The sequence below is a fragment of the Erigeron canadensis genome, chromosome 7 (genome assembly GCF_010389155.1).
Source record: "Erigeron canadensis isolate Cc75 chromosome 7, C_canadensis_v1, whole genome shotgun sequence".
NCBI lineage: Eukaryota > Viridiplantae > Streptophyta > Magnoliopsida > Asterales > Asteraceae > Erigeron > Erigeron canadensis.
In genome coordinates this window covers 34,600,168-34,621,185 of record NC_057767.1, presented here as the reverse complement: position 1 = coordinate 34,621,185, position 21,018 = coordinate 34,600,168, and the positions used below count along the sequence as shown (strand labels likewise).

The 21,018-nt window shown below is 32.5% G+C and overlaps 2 protein-coding genes and 1 long non-coding RNA gene across 7 annotated transcripts; 2 read left to right on the top strand and 1 right to left on the bottom strand.

The window, feature by feature from the left end:
• Positions 1 to 3,439: 3,439 nt before the first annotated feature.
• Positions 3,440 to 5,295, bottom strand: LOC122606801 (calmodulin-6-like). Its single transcript, XM_043779657.1, has 4 exons — positions 5,160 to 5,295; positions 4,845 to 5,002; positions 4,373 to 4,450; positions 3,440 to 3,847 (listed from the first exon to the last, which is right to left on the bottom strand). Exons 1-4 carry the CDS (start codon positions 5,245 to 5,247, stop codon positions 3,710 to 3,712), a joined length of 462 nt encoding a protein of 153 aa, XP_043635592.1. The 5' UTR covers positions 5,248 to 5,295; the 3' UTR covers positions 3,440 to 3,709.
• Positions 5,296 to 7,517: 2,222 nt separating this feature from the next.
• Positions 7,518 to 10,023, top strand: LOC122608440. The gene is made up of 2 exons (XR_006325221.1): positions 7,518 to 7,968; positions 9,796 to 10,023. It is a non-coding gene; the product is annotated as an uncharacterized LOC122608440 (long non-coding RNA).
• A 1,079-nt stretch (positions 10,024 to 11,102) lies between these two features.
• On the top strand, positions 11,103 to 18,610 carry LOC122607763 (peptidyl-prolyl cis-trans isomerase CYP18-4). Of its 5 annotated transcripts, none has more exons than XM_043780798.1 (14): positions 11,104 to 11,212; positions 11,480 to 11,577; positions 11,799 to 11,853; positions 11,936 to 12,024; positions 12,943 to 12,967; positions 13,073 to 13,111; positions 13,196 to 13,313; positions 13,722 to 13,882; positions 14,295 to 14,631; positions 15,152 to 15,255; positions 15,400 to 15,619; positions 16,382 to 16,732; positions 17,294 to 17,377; positions 18,078 to 18,610. In XM_043780798.1, the coding sequence occupies exons 2-14, from the start codon at positions 11,500 to 11,502 to the stop codon at positions 18,454 to 18,456; spliced, it is 2,040 nt and encodes a 679-aa protein (XP_043636733.1). In that variant the 5' UTR covers positions 11,104 to 11,212; positions 11,480 to 11,499; the 3' UTR covers positions 18,457 to 18,610. The 5 variants fall into 5 exon arrangements, with proteins under 5 accessions (XP_043636734.1, XP_043636733.1, XP_043636730.1 ...); XM_043780795.1 differs by having other exon boundaries at positions 13,722 to 13,888; XM_043780800.1 differs by having other exon boundaries at positions 11,105 to 11,212; positions 17,297 to 17,377.
• Positions 18,611 to 21,018: the final 2,408 nt, after the last annotated feature.

Here is a 21,018-nt window from a genome sequence, read left to right as displayed (position 1 = left end):
TAATCAAAGGCACAGAAATTTCGATGGGTTTAGTATTTAGGGGTGTATGTAACTTTTACACTTTTTATATTGTGTGAATGTAATTTTCATTTGGTTCATTGTATGTAACTAACTAGCTAAATTGAACGATTAATGTAAAAGTGTATACGTGGCACACTATATGAGCTGCCACGTAGAAGTTTTTGATTGGTCAACGTAAAAATTTTACATTAATCGTTCAAATTTAACGGGTTAGTTACATACAATGAACCAAATGAAAGTTACATTCACACAATAGAAAAAATGTAAAAGTTACTTACATTTCCAGATACTTAACCCAATTTCGATAAACTAGACAAATTTGGTAACAATATATATAATTAATTGAATGAAAACGTGTTTAGATGATTCTTTGATCTTATTCTTGAACCATCGCTTTACACAAATATAGTAAATTTAACTACCACTTTTTGCTATGTTTGTTACTCGTATTTTCAAGAATCTTACAAGGTCATACGGTTTACGCATTGATTTTACATCTTTCAATTGTATTACACGTTTCTAAAAGCTAGCATTTTTTTAAAGTTTATATCTTAATTTCATCAAACATTGACAGAAATTTAATGGTTGAAGATTCTTATAAAATGTATTCTGTTCATACCAATAAGAGAAAAAATGACATGCTGTTTGTATAGAATGATGCAAACCTTTGTTTTTAATATTCTCGCAAAGTTGCAATCCTTGTTGTCATAATTTATGTCATGAAAAATGTATATAGGCCCATATAGCCATATAGGTATGTATAACTTTAGCCTTTACGCCCTTCAGTTTGAAGTTTTGAACTATGGGGTATGGCCCAACGAAGATAAGATTAGGCGCCAATAGGCCAACAATCAGCTGGCTATCGGTCGCTAGGCCCTTTCTAATGTCATGAACATAACCTGACCTAATCAAGTCCAAGAGCACAGCCCAATATACAAATATAAATTAAATTTCAAATCACCATATATATATAAAGAAAATATCTATACTCTTTATTAAAAAGAATAGACCCTCTGTTGAAAATTACAGGGGGAAAAATGTCAGAATTGCCTTCCATGAAACAAAAACATCATTAGTCCTTAAACCTTTAAAATAACTATACTAATCATTATATTAATTAGATTTACATAATAGCCCACACCACTCGTCGTCACCACCGTCAGTCACCACCGCCGCCCGTTACCATCGCATTGTGGCCACCGCCGCTGCATTTGCGCGGGTACCATGCTAGTTAACACTAACAAATTTTAGCGTAGCAATATACAACAACAACAACAACAAAAACAAAGGTACTCCATTCTCCCATAAATTGGGCAAAAGCTGTAAGATGTAGAGATTTTTATCCTTGAATCCAACAATATATATTAGATATTAGTTTGTAATATTATTAGTCAATAAATTTTTAATTTATTAGTTAATTTGATGATCTCTATAAAAAGAAGATAACACCACAATTTGACTTACGAATTTTGGAACTCGTTTCAAGATAGTCGACAAGTCCACAACAACAAAAAGTCTACCATACGATCACTATTCATTTAATGCTTCTTTTTTTCTCATTATGTGTACATCTAAGTTCAAAGTCAACCGTGTTATGACCTTTATTTGTTTGACCACTTTTTCCATTATCGGTTTATATTTATTAGAACTTTATTGAGAAAACTGTTTGACGACCCAAGATGAAAATCCTATAGCTCCGCCCTTGATTTCATGTAACGAGGCATTGTCAGTTTGTCACCACCCTTATCATAATCCTCTTCATATAGTTACGATTCATGAGCAGAATGATAGGATACAAATGATATACTAGCACATTATTCGTCCAATACGGCAGTGGTCATGGCAGCAACGATGTGGTGGTGGGTGAGATTGTTGGTTGTAGATGAAGCGTCGAGTGGTGTAGATAATTGGTATAAAAGTTTTTGATGTAAAGGGTTAATGAAGGTATTTTAAAAGATAAAAAATTGATAATGTAATTTAGTTATTAATGTTAAGAGGGTAATGTATATAAAAATATTTTAAAAAGTGCTATGTGAAATTATTACAATATTTCAACACTTTTCAAAAATAAAATATATATTTTTTATAATTTATATAATTATTAAAACAGTAGGAATCTGAATGATTTTAGAGGGTCTAAAAACTAAAACCTATTTTATAAAATTGCCACATAGGATTATAATCTATGTGGCATCCTCTTACTTTTTTCGATTATATTTATATTTATCTTATTTATTTATATTTAAGGAAAATATTACAATGAAAACTTTAAATAATTTTTAAGTTCGGCAATCTATATTGTCTTTGCGATATATATGCCAAAACAATTTAGTTTCATATTTTGTCATCTTATTTCAAATCTTTCCTAAATAATAACACAATATTTAATTATTTATTTGATTTACAACATGACGAGGTATTCAAGCACAAGTCATCTCTTTGGCAAATACATACCATCATGACTTATTTCATCATTTAATAAACATTAAATTAAATATACTATTGTGGTATCTATTTTTTTTTCATTCTGAATGAATTTTAAATTTTCCCTCCAAAAGTTTTTTTTAGGCCTCTTATATTATCTTCTTTTCTTAATTCTTATAGTATAGCTTTTGTAGATTTGTCAATGTTTGGTTATCAACATAATAGTGATAACTAATGATATTGTTGACATTTTGATTAAAGATACGTTTCATAGTTAGTTTATGTTGATGTTGATGTTGATGATAAGATATAATATAAATTAAGTCAAAATAATAGTGATTCTTAATGAGTTATTAGAAGAGTGCCCGCGCGTTGCAGCAGCAACAGTTTATAACGCGTGAGATGCCGTAATGGTAGTACAAGCTGTTTAGGTTACTTTCATGAAATGCGACGATGATGCATCTAACCGTGGTTATCATTCTAAATATAAGTTGAGGATTTGATGCAAAAAGTAATTAGGTGAAAAAATTGACAATTTTAAACATATTTGTTAGGGTTATTTAGAGGTAGTTTGGAGATATTGAAAAAAGTACTGAATTTCCTAAAATAGGAAGGCCGATTTGTTTTATAAGGGATTATTGATATGTTTCATTTTTAATTTATGTAAATATTGGTGATAAAATGTAATATAATGTAATTCAAAGTAATAGTAATATAGGAATTGAACATGAACTACATATCAATATTTACATAATAATAAACTTATAGAATAATTCATTAAACAGTTATTGGGAACCTATATATGTATATGTAACTTTTTTTCCCAAACAAAACCTTTTCTATGTATTAAACAATTTTTTTAATTACCGCACATTGTACGAATAAGATATCTAGTATAGTATAAAAGTATAGATATACATTTCATACTTAGCTTCATAGAAATGATAGAATACTCCACGTTAATGCACATTAAAAAGAAATTTAAAATTTCATATAATATAAAAAACCTGATAATGTTGATTTATTTATTTCATGTGAAACTAATGGGATACTATTTATGATCCCACAAAAACAGGTATTTTAACCTTAATCATAAAATTAATACAACAGCATATCGAAAATTAACAACAATAAAACGAAAGAAAGAAACAAAAAACATTTCGCTGCGAATTTTTTGGCAAAGATTAACTTGATTAGCTTTTTGTTTGACCCATACATCAAACATGGTTTTGTTGGTTGAGACATACTGCCATCTTTTGCTTCTTCATGAGGCATTCATCATAACTCTAACGAACTCCTCATAGCTAATCACGCCATCGCCATCAAGATCCGCTTCTCGTATCATCTGCTCCAATTCTTCGTCCTTTAATCGCTCACCCAAGTTTATCATCACATTTCTTAACTACACATCATATAATCAATTAGTTATACACTAGTCACAACGAGAACCCTTTAGGCCCCTTTGTTTTAAAGATTCTGATAAAATTCAATGGAAATAAAATTAGAATTTTCTATTTTACTATTATATGACAAAGAAAATCCAAAAGCACTCGTTTGTATTATATTATCTGTATATATCTACTATATAAGAATACCGATTGAGTTTGTATGATTATTATTTGTTATTTTAATGTATATATAATTGGCTATATGAACAAAAAAAAAGTCATATTTGTACCACTATATTTGATTAATTTACCGCACTGTACAAGTATTACAATACACTGTACGAACAGTTAATGCATAGTTGTGATAAATTAATCAGGTACTAATATTATTACTTCCCTAAACAGAATCATAGTTACAATACATTTTTCATTTTTGTATGTGAGCGCAATTATAGTTACTTTATGGATGCTAATATGCTATAACAGAATCATAGTTGGTAGAAATGATCAAATGAAAACAAATAAATAGTGAAAATTACCTCATCGGGTGAAATGTAACCATCTTGATCCCTATCAAAAACTTCGAAAGCTTCTTTAAGCTCGTCGCTCACGTCTTCCTATTAAACATTAATATTAGTTATGCCGTTGATTGATGATTGATACAAAACTAGACTTTTGGCACATATCATTCACCTTCTGGAAATATAAATTTTGACAGGAACTTTTAAATCCTAAAGAAATTATATTAATTTTCTAATGTTGTCTAATATCTAGAATTTTTTTTTTTTAAGATTGCTTACATGTTTTTTTAGTTTTTTCTTATGTCACATACTTTTACTGAATGTCTTTCACAAAAATAATTTTTTTTACCTTCAGTTAGATCGAGAGTGTGATTATATGTATATCTTACTTTGTACGTCGTTTTTTTGATGGGATTATGTATTGTAATTGGTGTTGTAATATAATTTGAATATTAATTGAGATCTTGAAAAGTTAAAATTGTTGACTTACTTTCACTCTTCTAGACATGATAGTGAGAAAATCCTGGAAATCGATTGTGCCTTCTTCATTTGAATCAACTTCGTTCATCATTTCTTGGACCTCTTCATTAGTGGCGTTTTCATTCAATGTTTGAATCACACCTATCAGATCATCTGTGCTAATTAATCCTGTTAACATCAACATGACATACAATGATCAAATAAAGCCACATTTATAATCCAAACATATGGATTTATAATAAATAAACTAATAACATTTGCCATGTTATTTGAGTGATAATGTACTTATAAATATAGTTTGTGTTTAAACAAAATAGGAAATTACCATCGGAATCCTTATCGATCATCGAAAATGCTTGACGAAACTCGTTGATTTGATCATTTGACAGTTTTACGGCCATCTTTGGGTGCATATAACTTTGTTCTAAAGTGAAACCTTGAATATATAGAGAAAAGATGAGGTTTTTACGTTGTGGCATATGACATTTCCATTTTGTATAAATAAGAAAAAATAACGTAGAAAATGGGTAAACCTCATAAATGTCCAAAAGACAATTCTTCGTTCAATAAATTAAAAGGCAAACGAAGTCGTTTCTTTGAAATTATAATAGTTGACTTGTAAATTTCTCTTATCAATACCTTAAACTTTCTGCTTTTGGGACGATCTTGACTTTCGGGAGATTTAGGAAATCTAAATAGCCCTTTAAAATTGGTATAAATTTATATTTGTATATTGATTAATATTAATTAAGTAGTAAAGAGTGAAGTTGCCTAGTCAAATTGGACCAAATCGATACATTCGTTATATGCATATTTTTTTATTTTTGTTATATGGATGTTATGGATATACGATGTATAAATGTGTTACATAGTTGAATGATCGCATATATTAGTAACCATAAGCTTATATACAATATCAAGTTTTTTTGAAAGGTGAATTTTGTTGGAAACTTCGTGTCGCAATTTGACAGCGAGAGGTTTAACATACGTTATCTTAACTGGGTCTGCGCTAGAGAGATTTTTCAAAATATAAATGTCTATTTCAAATATATCAAGCTAACGATCATTTCTCTTTCACGATGCTAACCTTAAAGCATCTTTAATGTTAAATCTTTTTATGTGCTCATTAATAAACTTAGCCATATCAAATAAAAACCCCAATGATTTATTACATATAAAACTTGAGCCCATAACTTTTCATTGGTCATTAAACTCACTAGTGTTTTATCGAGCAAAAGAATGTTCCTTAATTTTTATTTTATTTTCAATTTCATCTTTACCTATTACTCGTATTAAAGATTTGGAATCAACTTCTCATAAAATAAAATACTATATTTTCTATCTCAATCAAACATCACAACAGTCACTCAGAATCTCCCATTCCACAAATGCAAGTCAAAAACTCAAAAGTCATTAGCATAGTCAAATGTGGAAGTGGTAAGAAAAATAATATGATAGTTTGTTAACGACATTTGTATTATTTTAAATTATTTTATGGACAAATCAACAACAGAAAAAAAGAGTGGAGTATTCAACGTTTTGTATTATAATGTATCAAGTATCAACTATAATAATAATAATAATAATAATAATAGGAGAAATGTTTGGTAAAACATGCAGTAGCTATCTTAAGTAAAGCAGGGGGAATTGTGTAAAATTCATGGGGAGGTTATGTAAAATTCAGGGAGCTATGTATGTTTATCAAATTCAAAGGTTTAATTTATAACTTTTTTTAATGTGACAGTACCTAAGCTTAGGTAAAGTCTGCGGTACGAATCATTTTCCAATAATAATATGGGCAAATGTGACATGATACATTGATGTGTGTGTTTTACCAAGACCCCCAATGCCATTGAAATAGTCTTCATGGTACCACGATGAAGCTACAACCATTGGTAATTGATAAGTAAACTAGTAAAGTACAACTTATTGTATTATTGATTGTAAAACTTTAAAGTACAATTAAACACTTTATCTTGGTCAAATCTTATGAATATCTAGGGTCAAAAGTAAGCGTCATTTTATGGAAAGAAACATTCCAAACTTTCATTGAAGTTAATCCCCAAGTCTAGGCTTCTTTTGTACGAGGCTATGCTTAGCGTCAGATTTATACGTTTGTGTAGGGTTCACAGCTTTCGAGACAAAAGCTCATGTTCTTGTTGAAAAGACATTTCGGAACACTGACGGCGGACCATTGGTCCACTTGATCATCTCCGCACCAACAAAAGGAAATCCACGATATGTTAAAGAAATCCCTGTTGCCAATATAAAAGAACATACACCAATTATATGTTACAATTAAAACTTGAACCCGTAACTTTTTTATTATTAATTAAACTCGCTAGTATTTTACATGGTTCTTAACAAAATATCTCACCCGTGTGTTCATGTCGTTTTTATATTTTGCTTGTTGTTGGCTCGTGAATTAATGTTTGACTCACAAGTAGAAAGCCAATACCAAGGAATTTATGTTCTATCGTAGTTAAAGGTCTTCTTAGCTCCGACATGTGTATATTGTTATCCTGATTAGCTACGTAAAATACTTGGTCATCGGTGTAAGTAATGGTGCATCCCTCATTTGCACATTCATAAAGGAATATTGTATAAACTACAAGCCAACGGTCTATATATATATATATATATATGGGATATTTACCAAAATAAACAAAAAAAAAGCCCTTATTTTATGAAATACACACACTTTTTAAAACTTACTAATTTGAACAATATACCCGTGAGTTTTCGGTATTAACGGTATTAACCACACGGACTCCTTTCTACTCCACCCAATAGCCCAATACCCCATCTTCTCTCCTCCCCTGTTCCTCCGATCAATCTTCCTCCAAAACCTAAATTAAAAAAGGGATCCATTAAACAAATTAAGATGATAACAACACAAATCCAACCATTCTCCCTTCAATCAAATCAATCTAGAATCAAGGTTCTACACTCTCTGATTCGCGTTGGGAAAGATTTCCACCTTGTTCGTCTTCACAGTAACATCTTCTAATGAAATATATGTTGGGTTTTCTATGGTTACAAATTACCATACAATTAATTTTTAGACAGTTTGATATGACTTCTCCCTATCCTTTCAAAAAATACGATATCATCAACTAGTACCAATGCATAAGGTGATTGGTTTTTCCTCTTTTTCTTTGACTTATTTTATAATTAGTTTTTTTTTAACAATTCTATTAATTTTCTTTTTCTTTCATAGCAACCTATGATACGAATGATTTTGATTCTTGCATTGGACATAAATTACTTGTATTTTCATTAGTAGATTGGTATGATGAGTCATGGCTGGATTGGTGCCAATGTTTGTCATCTAAACCTTCACAAGACATTTTGCATTGCTCATGGTGGAGCTGATTGTGTTGTTTAACATATTGAAGGAATGCTTGTCTGGTGAAAGAAGATAAGAAAAGTTAAATGCAAATTTTTGTAGGAGATACAACTGTGTGTTCTAGGCGAAGAGAAAAGAAGGAAAAAAAAAACGTCAGGGCCACATGTAGGTGGGGAAGGAATATGCCAGTTGTTAGATTCTTACTGGATGAGGGAGTCCGTGGATTAATTACCAAAAAGTCACGGATATAATGTTCAAATTGGTTAGTTTCAAAAAGTGTGTAATTCATAAAATAGGGGTTTCTTTTTGTTTATTTAAGTAAATATCCCTATATATATGTGTGTGTAAATATATTTTAAAAGTTAAGTGAAAACTGTAAACGAGTTATGTTTTAAAGAAAACTGTAACATCCCCGTATTTTAAGGTAATAGAAAATTAACCCTTTTCGTAGTTTTGACATTAAATTAATTTCCTAGTATTTTGTTTTGAGTTAAGGGGTTAATTTAGTTGGAACTTTAGTGGCTAGCGGGTATTTTACCCACAAAATACAAAATGGGACGTAGCTAGCAGGGAGAAAAGCCAGCCACTATGTTGATGATTCTTGTTTTCCCACTCAAACTCTTTTCTCTTCTAACTACTCTCTCTTCTCAAAATCCTTCAAATCCATGCAATTGAAACTTCAAAACTACAAGTAAAGAATTATAATCCTGAAACAATAACAATAATCATCTCCAATTGAATTAGAAATTGAAGTTTGGGGTTTTCTTGGGGGGGGTGGTGGTGACCGAAATATTAAGGAAGAAAAAGGGGAAGAATTTCAATTTGAAAACCCTAATTCTTAGTCTCTCATTCTTGAGGTATTGATTTCATAATCCTAGTTTTATTTATTATTGAAGTTTAGGGTTCTTAACCTTAGAATTTGGGGGTTTTTGTTAATTTAAATTTCCAAGAAGAACCCTAATATTTTGAATTGGGAATTTGTTAGTTTGGTTTAAAGAGTTGGTGATAATGGAAAATCCCCCATAATAAGAAATTCATATTTGGTGATATTTGGCTAGAAATCATGAAATAAAGTTCTATCATGAAAAATTTAGAGTTGTTGGAAAAGTGTTTAGTGGCCAAACACCATAATCTTAGAGTTGTTGAATGCAACTAGATGTTTGAAAGTAGTTGAGTCATGGAACTCATAGATGATATGTGATTATTCTTGTATAGGTGTTGAAGAATAAATTGTTGAACTTGTAGCCCTATTGTGTCAAGTAGCCAAATTTGAGGAGAGTGTATATGCATATAATCATGTTCTTGTTACTAGAGGTCATAGGTGGGTAAATTCCTATGACCCATTTGATAGTTGTTTGTTAGAACTAGTAGGTGGGTAAATTCCTACTAGTCCAGAATGTTCGTAAGAGCTAGTAGGTGGGTAAATTCCTACTAGCCAAATTGTCCATGGCCATGTTGAAAATGAATGTATGTTGTTTGAATTGTATAAAAAGGCTAGCTTGCTAGGCTTATATGGTGTTTGATGCACAAAGTTGGAATGACATGATTATGATTATATGTGTATGCATTCACTAAGCGTTGCTTATGTTTTAGTTGTTTAACTCTCTTATAGGAGTTGGTAGTATCAAGGGTAAAGACGCGATCGAGTGAAGTTAGAATTGGAAGCTCTTGCCATTTGGAAGGTTGGCATTTTGGATAATTTGGGTAGATGATCCCTTTGGTACCCATTGGCTTTTGATACATGCTCTTTGGTCAAATCTTTTTTTGGATGAACTTCTAAAAGTTGTGGTTGTGTTTGAAACGCTAGTAATGGTAGAATTTGTAACTAACTTGACGATTACCCAAGTAGGGTTATCATCCCGCTTGTGGAATTTTGTAGTCAAAAGTCATGTACAAAGGAAGGATTTCAATGTATTGGTGATTTATGTGTTTTAAAGGTCATGTTTTAGAATTTGGAAATGTTAAAGTTGGATTGGTGTTTCGGATTTTAACAAATTGAGTCAAGTGCAGGAAACCTGATTTCGAACCAGCAGTTTGCTGCAGGTAGCCCCACTGCGTCGCAGTGGGAGCCTGTCCTAGCTCACTGCGCCGCAGTGGGCTTTTGGTTAATTGCTACCGAGTAAAACCACTGCGCTGCAGTGGGTGTGTTTTGCCTCACTGCGCCACAGTGAGCTTATGGTCCTTATTTGCCGAATATTTCCTGCGCCGCAGTGGGTTTTAAAAAAAAAAAAAAATTTTTTTAATCGATTTCTATAAAAAGGTTTGGGTTCTTACAAAAACAGATGCAATAACTTGTGTGTAAAGAATATGAGTATTATTATTACTATAATCTACACCATGTATCATTTATTTTATAAGAGATCTACACTACTTATTTTACATCAATTACATATACCAATGATCGTCGTCGCCCCCTGCTTCTACCATTCATAAAAAATAAACAATTAAAGATATTCGATCATAAATATAAAAAGTGAATTTAACGATAATCAACAACGCTCAAATGATTGTACATACAAAGATCTCTAGGTGGAAGGAAGACAAAACAAAACACGCAAATAATGACGTTATCATGGATTAAAAAAATAATTCATCTTCCAAAAGCAAATTCTTTTCCTTTCATTTCAATAAATTGTCGATTATAAAAAGCATATCATTTTAGAAATTATGTCTAGATTATATTTGTCTGTCATAATCATTTTAGTGTATATTTCATCAAAAAATATTGTAGTTTAAGAATTGTTTGTGATTGTCGATACCACCTTAAGTCGTAAGCTCGGCCACCTCGCAAGGCTTGGGCCAAACCACAACTTCAAGCCGAGGGCAATGCCAACCCCTATATTTATGTGAAAACATCTTATCGAACTCTTGGTCATGTCATTTTAAGTCGAAGTGTCTAACGAAAACAAAACCTTCTTTTTTTTTTTTTTTTCCATTTAATAAAATAAAAGGGAAACTCAATCGAAAACATAAGAAAAGGAACCTCCACGAATCTCTCTCACTAAACACCCGCCGTCAGCCATACGCCGGTTAGTTTCATATCTCTGCCTCCCTCTGTCAATTCATGTTATATCATATATATATATATTTATGTATGTATACGTATATAAAGATATAGATATCTGTAATTTGCTATAGTATATATATTTTTATGCAAGGTTTAGGGTTTTGTGTATTTCTTGAACTATAAGTTTTTCTTAAATATATATATGTTTTTACTAATTATCTTGAAATTTAGAAAGTTTTAATCTTGATAATTGAAGCTATATACTAATGGCAATTATTTGCTGTATTAGGATCTGCATTGTGAGAAAAGATGAGTAAGAAGAAAAACCCTTTAGTTTTTATGGACTTGTCGATAGACGGAAGTCCTGCCGAAAGAATCGTAATTGAGGTGCGTATTTCGTTCGTTCGTTTTCGTTCAAGAATAAGTTTTGTTTGTGTTTTCGTTTTCAACCAAGACTAGTGATACTTGAATTTAGATCAAGAGATGATACCATTGTCTTAAATTCGGCAGGCGGCAGAAAAGTTAAATGCTTTATATAGTAGTAGGGCGTGTATGTCTATGTTATCGTTTTAAGATGCTAATGGAAGGTAATGACCTAAAATTTGCAGCTTTTTGCCGATGTTGTGCCTAGAACGGCTGAGAATTTCCGAGCACTTTGCACGGGTACGTGACTTTGGGGATTAATGATTTTAAGATATTGGAATGATATGCATTTACATGAAAGTTATGTTAATTTATTGTGTAGGGGAAAAAGGCATTGGAAGCACTACTGGAAAGCCGATGCACTACAAGGGGATTGTATTCCATCGTATTATTAAAGGCTTTATGGCTCAAGTATGTGTCTTTTGTTATCTTGGTTAGCTATGCACGTAAAGTATCTGGTAATTGGTGTAACTAAAAGTTTACTTTGACTGCACAATCGTATTGTAGGACTACTAGCAACAATTCTTATAGATATATAGCTGCTTATTAAAAGTTAAGCAGAAATAATAGCCAAGTTATGTCTTAAAAAAAGTATGCTCCTTCTTGATCAAATTATCTTTATATGAATAGCATGATCATCAATAGTTTGTGTGATTGGCAGATTATCATTTGGGTAAAGAAGCAAACAGATCAGCCATAACCGAGCAACTATCCTTTGACTTGCAATAAATAGCTTTGTAATTATACTATACTGTCTTTGTTATGATTTTAGGCCAAATTGTAGATATGCTGTAGCCTGTAGGCAAAAATGATTATTTAGGTCTAGATTGGGCACTTTATCTCTTTCCATCTTGTTACTTGTTGCCTTCAGTTTTGATTTTTAGTTTATACAGTATCTTTTTTCTTACTCATTTTGATGTGTGTACGCATAAGAAAGACTCGTTGTAGGATTATGATTTATAGGTTATTATGCTTGTATTGCCTTTTTGGTTAGGGAAGCACATATACGTGAATCAAATTCAATTATTACTCTGTTGAGAACGATAGAGTATACAAATTAGTGCAAACCTTAAGCTGTGTAGGTTTTTTGCTTGTAAGCTAATAGCAAGACAGTTTCATGATTTCATGGATGCATGTAACATTGTAACAAAACGTTTATGATGTACCTGGAGAATTTGAGATTTGCATTTTTTAAAGTATGACGGATCTTACAAGTTTTGCATTTTTCATATGTGGTCTTTCTATATGCTCAGTTGCACACACATTGTTTCTTATAGATCTAAGCATATCTTTATCTTTTAAATAACTATATTCTTATTGTCTCTGTAGGGTGGCGACTTCTCAAAACAAAATGGTATGCATTTTCTCTAAATCTTGTGCTTGGTAGAGTGGAGAAGCTCTTTTTAACTTCCATCTGCGTGCCCAGATTTGTAAGGCGTGACCTTTTGATGGTTTGCAGGCACTGGTGGGGAAAGCATCTATGGAGGAAAGTTTGCAGGTACAGTCCGAAAGTAGATTTATGAACCATTAATTAGCAATATTGTCAATGCAATTGTACTAATACTATCTGCTCTCCTTGTAGATGAGAATTTCAAGCTGGATCATAGTGCGGCTGGTATGCTCTCTATGGCAAATGGCGGCCCCAATACAAATGGATCTCAGTTCTTTATACTCTTCAAGCGTCAACCCCATCTTGATGGGTAAGTCGTAAGTTATAACAATGCAATGTATCTATGACTGGCGACTGTGGTGGCAATTTCGATCATATACAGATGAATGAGTCAAACGGTTCGAAAGTCGCCAACAGCCTATAATTAATGCAAGGGGCCTTTTAAATTAGCTCATTTGTAAATTTAGCTTGTTCTGTAATTATATTGAATTTGTAATCACTATTAACTTGTTAGTTCTGAGCAACCTATTTAACCTCGACTGTTTTGATGCATAACTTAATCGACTCATCTTGCTTGCTCTTCTTGCTGGTATTGTTTGTTTGCCTTATTAAATCTTTGGACATGTTAAATAAAATGCCATCTGCTTAGAGAACCCAAAGCTAGATGAGTTTGAAGGAAGCATTGCCATTAATACTTGTTCATCTGGTTACATGGCAGGAAACATGTTGTTTTTGGCAAGGTAACAAAGGGAATGGAGACTATTAAGAAGATTGAGCAGTTGGGAACATCAGATGGAAAACCTGATGGTTTGGTAAAAATTGTAGATTGTGGTGAAGTTTCTGAAGATAAAAAGGATAGTGCTCTGAAGTCTGAGAAAGGTATTGGTATTGTGGGTTATATTGTATTTCATATGTGAAGCATTAAGGTGGCCATCTTTACCCATTTACTTATGACGGGGTTTGATATGGGTTATATTGTATACTTATATCAAATGGGTGAATAAAAAGGTAGCGAAAGAGGAAATGGGTCAAACTGGCCCATACATGTCTTATATGTTGAAAGTTGCCCAAAATATGATTTTCTCTTTTAATTTGTACACTTAATAAACCAGTCTATTTAAAAAAAATATCAAACAGTTTTTGCTGTAATATTAATTTTTGTAATTCTATCTCACATGTTAAGAGCTTAGACTTTAGGGGTCGACACAACGCGTTTTAACTTGATTTAGAATATACAACCAACTGCCCAGCCCACTCATTCTGCATCCTCTTCCATTTTACCTTTTGTTAGGTAACAAGAAAAAGTCTGGGAAGAAAGCTATTTCTTCTGATGATAGTTCTGATGGGCGGGCAAAAAAACGACGTGGATCAACTCTCAGAGATAAAAGGAAGAAACGAAGGAAGTACTCATCTTCGGAATCATCCAGCTCTGGTTCAGATTCGGAGTCTTATTCTTCAGAGAGTGATTCTGATTCTGTGTCTGATTCTTCGAGTTCATCTAGCGATGGGAGGCGTCGGAAGAAGAGGTCAACAAAGAGAGATGGCAAACAGCGTAGGACCAAACTGAGAAAAGCAAAGAAATTAAAGAGAGTGCCGGTCTCCAAAAGATCAAACCGTACATCGAAAAGGTTTGTTTTGATATACAACTTACTTGAGGTCCTATTTCAAATACGCTGTCATATTGTTTCTCACACACTAGTAGAGGGTGTTTGTATTTGACTTGTGATATAAGTATTATTTTTTGCACATTTTTTCCGATAATTATACGTTTAGTAGGTCATTAGTGTTTGTATAAACTGATTATGCTTCTGATCGTTTTGGGTCAAATAATCAGTCTCAGTTGTTGGTTTCATACTAGCTGCAACAGTCTGATTATCAAAGAGTAAAATAAGATTATTTAATGAAACTCCTATTTTAACCTAATTTGCGACTTCTACTCACAAGAAGTATTGCCTTCTTAACAACATATCATTTTCGGTCTTTTTATATTTAATGTGTAATAAATCAGGATTCTCATTATCTTCTGCAATTCGTTTTATTACAATCGATAATATGTTTCAGATTATTCGGGATTATATAAGCACCTTCATAGCACACATTTAAAACTGTCATCTATCTAATTTATGGAAAAACTGACTTACTTAGCAGCTCAGATAGCTCAAGTGAATCAAAAAGTGGGAGTAGCAGCTCTGATGATGGTAAAGCAAATCGCCGTGTTGCAAAGGTGAATAATAGACCTCCACGTAGTTCAGGTATCCAGTTTTTCATTTTTTATCTATCTGGTTTTATTGTAATGAGCAAAGCTGTAAACTTCTAATCCAACATTCAATAGGGATGCTTGAAAACCTTGTTATCATTTATCAATCATAACTGATATTTTGGTGCTGCTTATGCAGTCAGGGAAACTTCACCAAATTTGTCACTAAAAGAACCTGAAGAAAAGCTGCAAAAAGATCTTGATTCAAAGAAAAATGTGCGAACCTCATCAAATGAAGAACAAGAGCTTATCCTGAAGAATGGCGAACTTCAGAAAAATGGGCTTGCTAAGGAAACTAAATTTGATAAGCCTTCTAGCCATCAAGAACGTCAACATTCAGATGGTTCAAGCAAATCCAGGTATGCTGATGATTTAAGTTGCAATTTGATCCCCTTGTTACTCGCATATAGATGTTGGGCTTTATATTGTATTTTACTAGAGGTGTCAATGTGAGTGGGCTAGGTAACAGTTCGACCCAAGTCCTGTTTGAATCGGGCGAAGTAGGTAGGGTTGGGTTGCCTTGAAAAGTTGAAAACTACAAATTATTCTTCATTTTAAATATATAATTACTGCATTGAAGTTACAAAAGAGTTTCATTTTATCAAATTTATAATCTAAAATCATAATATCTATATCTACACTTTTATACTGTTTCTTTTGTAATACATTCAACCAACTACACTCCAATTTTTATTTTTTTTTTGTATTTATGTAATGTATATTCCTTAATCAATCACACCACTAATCTTCAAACACCCCGTAGATTATAATTTTAACCACTCATCTTTTAAACCCTATTATCTTTAATCACAACTCTCTATTTCACACAACTATTAATACTTTCAATGATGTAATTCATCTTAAACAAGCATTTATAATGTTAATCCTTTAAATAGAACGATTAACGAATTAAAATGAGTCACAACCACCACCAATCTATTTTCGACCATGAAGTATCAAGTCCCACCGTATTTGTGCGGGTAGTGCTAGTCTAATTAAATGATGTAAGGTATGCCTTAATATACATATCAGGAGAGTTTTACCCTTTCGTCGCGTTGAACTGTGTGAGATATCATCAAAATTACCACCCTCGATCTTCTTATGCTGATATTTTTGATCAGGAGTGGCAGAAGTCCTGCAAGGAGAGTGTCTAAAAGAAGTGCAAGCCCAATCTCAAAGAGGGTTACAAGGAGCCCAAGTGTTTCCAATGATAGATCCTTGTCTAGGAAGTCTGGCGAAGATAAGGTGAGTGCGTCAAGGAGTCCCGTACGAAAAGGGTCTCAACCATCTGTGGTCGAGAAGAGTGTGTCAAGAAGCCGATCACCAAATGGCACTCCAAAACGAGTTAGAAAAGGACGAGGCTTCACCAAGGAATATTCTTTTGCTCGGAGATATCGTACCCCAAGCCCAGAGCAGTCACCTCGCAGGTTTTATCAGTCTGGCTATGCTCAGGGAAGGAACAATAATAATAGGTAATGACCAATGATCTATTACTTACCTAATGTTTTGAAGAATATATGTTCGTATTGATCTTGTTCATGTTTATTGACAAGACATTTAATTACATAATGTGGCATGACAGAATGATACATACTAGAGGTAGCAAAGTGGACCTATTGGGTAATGGGTCTAAATGGGCTCGGCAAAAAGCGGATTTGGTTTGGATTGACACACATTTGTTATATATATTATTGTTGATATGTTTTTAATTACAAAAACCATGTTATTGTTTTCTTATAAAATAATATTCCATTCAGTTAAAATAAAATGATCAGGATGTGGTGAGCATTACAATTTACAAGTAGACCTGGGATGACTCCTAATGCGTTTTCCTTGTAGCTAAGTTTGTTAGATTATTTGATTTGTCAGGAATATATAATTTAACCCCAAAGGCAACATTTCCAAGTAAATGGGGTGGAGATGCCTTCGCCTCTAGAGTCTAGACCATGCCTTTAAGAATCATCTCTTTCTTCTGCACATTTCTTTTTTGTAATTTCTTGCTAATAATGACCAGTTTATTACTCGACTTTTAGCAGGTATCCCAACTATAGAAGATATTCTGAGCGCTCCCCACCACGACGAAACAGAAGTCCACCAAGAGGCAGGAGTCCTCCCAGGTACTCTTTCACACTCTGCCATTTCTATAATAAATTGAGATTTTATTTATTTTGGCACTTTTGCTATTGCATATATATTCAGTTTTTTAGTTTAGAGTTGCTCTTCAAAATGGCGTTTTTGCTACTGCATACAACTCTTATCTTACGCTTTGTTTTCTAGCCTTCCTAGCTTTTACTTCTTTAATAAGCAAAAAAATGCAGAAGAGTAGGAATTAGGACTATGCAAAATTTGGGAGTTCGCAAAATTTGGGACAAAACAGTGAAATTGGCGAACCAAACTGGAACCTGCACCTGGTCCAGTTGTAGGCAAAACGGTTCTGTGTTCACATTAGTGCGGTTCTGTCCAAACCAGATTTTCCTTATTATTTTACTTCAATGAAACCATTTAGTTTTTCTAAGAAGTTATGTTTGAATTACTAGCCCATAGTTGAAGTCATGTTCACGGCTGGTTCAGGATTGAACTGGTTGTAAAATGGTACTTGTCATGCTACCAATTCCCGTATTCACAAAATTGGTTTCCACTTTTGTGTCGTGGAAAATACCAATGCCCGTAGTGTTTATCACAAAAGATGATTATTAAATATTGAGTTCACAACTGATTATATGCATTATTATCAAGTAATATGCAAACACAAAGCAATAAATTGGAAAACCAAGGGAATCATGTCTCACTTAATATACCAAATATGTTGTTTTGTAGATACAGGAGGAGTCGTAGTAGGAGCATCACTCGCAACAGAAACGGGAATCGAAGCCGAAGTCCAGCTCGCAGCTCGAGTCCTGCAGAAAGGCGACCAAATATAAGCGACAAATTGAAATCCCGTCTTGGACCAAGGGTGGCATCTTCCAGAAGAAGATCAACCTCGAGATCACCTTCTAGGTCTCCACATGAGCATTCTAAGTCTATGGCACGAACCCGGTCTAGGTCAAGGTCAAGATCAAGATCAAGCTCACGGTCTAGCTCACAAGGTGGTCAACGCATGGTCAAGAAAGTGATGGCTGCGTCCCCAAGTAGGTCCAGGTCAAATTCACCTGTGGGTCAAAGGGGTCTGGTTTCTTATGGGGATCTTAGTCCCTAAACCGTATGTTGATTAAATCAAAATCATGTTTTAATATACCTTTTGACTACCGACTCCGTATCTGTTTTGACTGATTGTGTAAGTCTTTTTTTTGTTGCTGGAATTCGATTTTAAACCTATAAGATAATAAATATATTTCCCGTGCTTTGAAACATATGGTTTATGTTCACGTGACCAACTACATAATTTTTTTCCTGATTTATGTAGTGATTATGTAGAGTTCAAATGGTTATTATGCTTTAAAACTTGTTTTTGGTTTTGAAGATTTATAGTGATTTACACATCTCGTGTTTGTTTCATTCCAGTTGAAAAGACTCGTTTTGTAATACAACTGCCTGTATGTGTGCTTCACAAAGTCTTTTCAAGAAAACAAGCATAAAGCTTCCGTGTCAGTTTTTACGAACGCTCTGCTTCTACTCTTAAAACTACCCCAATTTTGGCATAGGCATTCGTGCGATAAAAAAAATGCCTATGTGAAGGTCTAAACCTTGGTAATTTTTTCCAAAAGGCATAAACATATGAGCAAACATCTTGATTCATTTTAGGCAGGAAATGATGCATTATGCCATTAGAATCATGATTTGCACCATTGGTCTAGTATCAGTCAATGTGTTAATATAGCATTATAGGTGAAGTATTCAAACAATTGCTTATTTTTACACACTTCTACATGATATCTTTAGCCAATGTTGTGAGAACAAGAAGCTTGGAAAATTGTACGGTTAGTTATACTCATTGTCAAAGTCAGTATACATCTTTGTTTCTCAACTTGATTAAGTAGATGCTTTAATATCCTAAATTAAATATTAAATCTTTAAATGTGTAGTAGTAGTATGATACCTTGTAGTGTATTTGGTTAGCAAGCTATTCTGGTATCTTATACGCATTTTTTTTAACAGCATATATTATAAATGAAATGCTTTATCATCACTAATGAAATGCTTTAAAAGTGTTATATCAACTATTTGTCTAAATTATGGTGTTCAAATATATTTCGATTATAAAAAATTATATCATCAAGCTTAAACTAGTTTAATAATGATAATCTTTTTTTAAAAGTACAAAAGTAACTAAACTTTAACATACAATCTAGTTAAAAGTATCTTAAGTTCAAAGATAAAATGACTTTTTACTAGCTAAAAGCTTCGTGTACTACAAGTAATTTTAATTTTGCTGACTTTTGTGGGATTTTTGAAATTCAATACTTATTTTCTAGATAAGGGTTCTATTAATGATGAATGTATGAAACTCGAATGAATGAAGTTTTTGATTGTCTATTTTTGTTTCCACGTCTTATCTTGTGCAAATCCGATAGGGTCAGTTTCCAAATGTCAAATGGTCCAACCACTTCAACTCACGGACATAAAAAATACTCCGTAGTAAAATATAATATGTTGTCACTTCAAACGTTTGATTTTTGTTATTTTATTAAGAGTAAGACATTTGTCATACGTTGTTAAAACAAGTAAGACAAGTCAAAAGCCTAAGTATAGACCTAAAGGACGGATTTGACACTAAAAAATTACCGTGGTAATCAAATGCGCAATTTATTAGAAGTCCTCAGACCTTAGATTTATAATTTGAAAATGATTATCAAATATATTCATATATTACGAAACTGTAAAACAAGTATAATAATAACAATAGTAAAGAAGTGAGACACTTAAAACTTTTTAATACCAACGCTTTTTTAAACACACATCATTTTTAAGGTCAACTATTAACCTTTTAAACACCCATAATCTTATCATGACTATTAATTTCACTTAATTATTGATACTTTCAACCTTATATTTTATTTTATAGAAAATTTGTTTTGACAGGTTTATAAAATTATTAATACTTTACTTTTATAATTAGAACGAGTGCGAAATAATTCATCTATAAATCATCATTATTCATTGTTAACCATAAAATAGATCGACCTACTTTTCATGTTATACATAATAATAAATATGTCGAACATTCAGCCAGCTAAAATTCATACATGTTACATGCATACATTTAAGTATTTAACATTACAATGATACAAACTACACAAATGTTCCTCATAAAATATGGGCACAAGGCATGAAATACATTACATTATATTAAGCCATTGACCAAAGTAGAGGACAATGGTCTAGGCAAAACTCTAATGATTCATTGGACAAAGTGAGACACCCCTTATTTTATACTACTTTTATAGGTACCGTACTAGTTAGTTTAAATTCTTTAATATTAGTTCGGTATAAACTATGTGTATGTATTTAAAATTAAATGCTCGGAACAATAAATAAATACATGCAACAAACAGTAGTAGCATTTTTAATGCTTACTTCGTCAGAAAAATATACTATAATATATAAGTTCATATGATACGATGTATTCTAGGATGGGCAAATATAATATTGATACATTATAGTCCTTACCCGTCTTCATAGGCCATATTTTCTGGGATATGCTAAATTTAGCAATGCTTTTTGAACCAAAAATAGCTTATTTGTGAAGGGAAAATGGGGGCAAATGGCTCTAAAAGATATGCTCTTGTTGTGATCTATGGACATTGGAACTTGGAAGCAT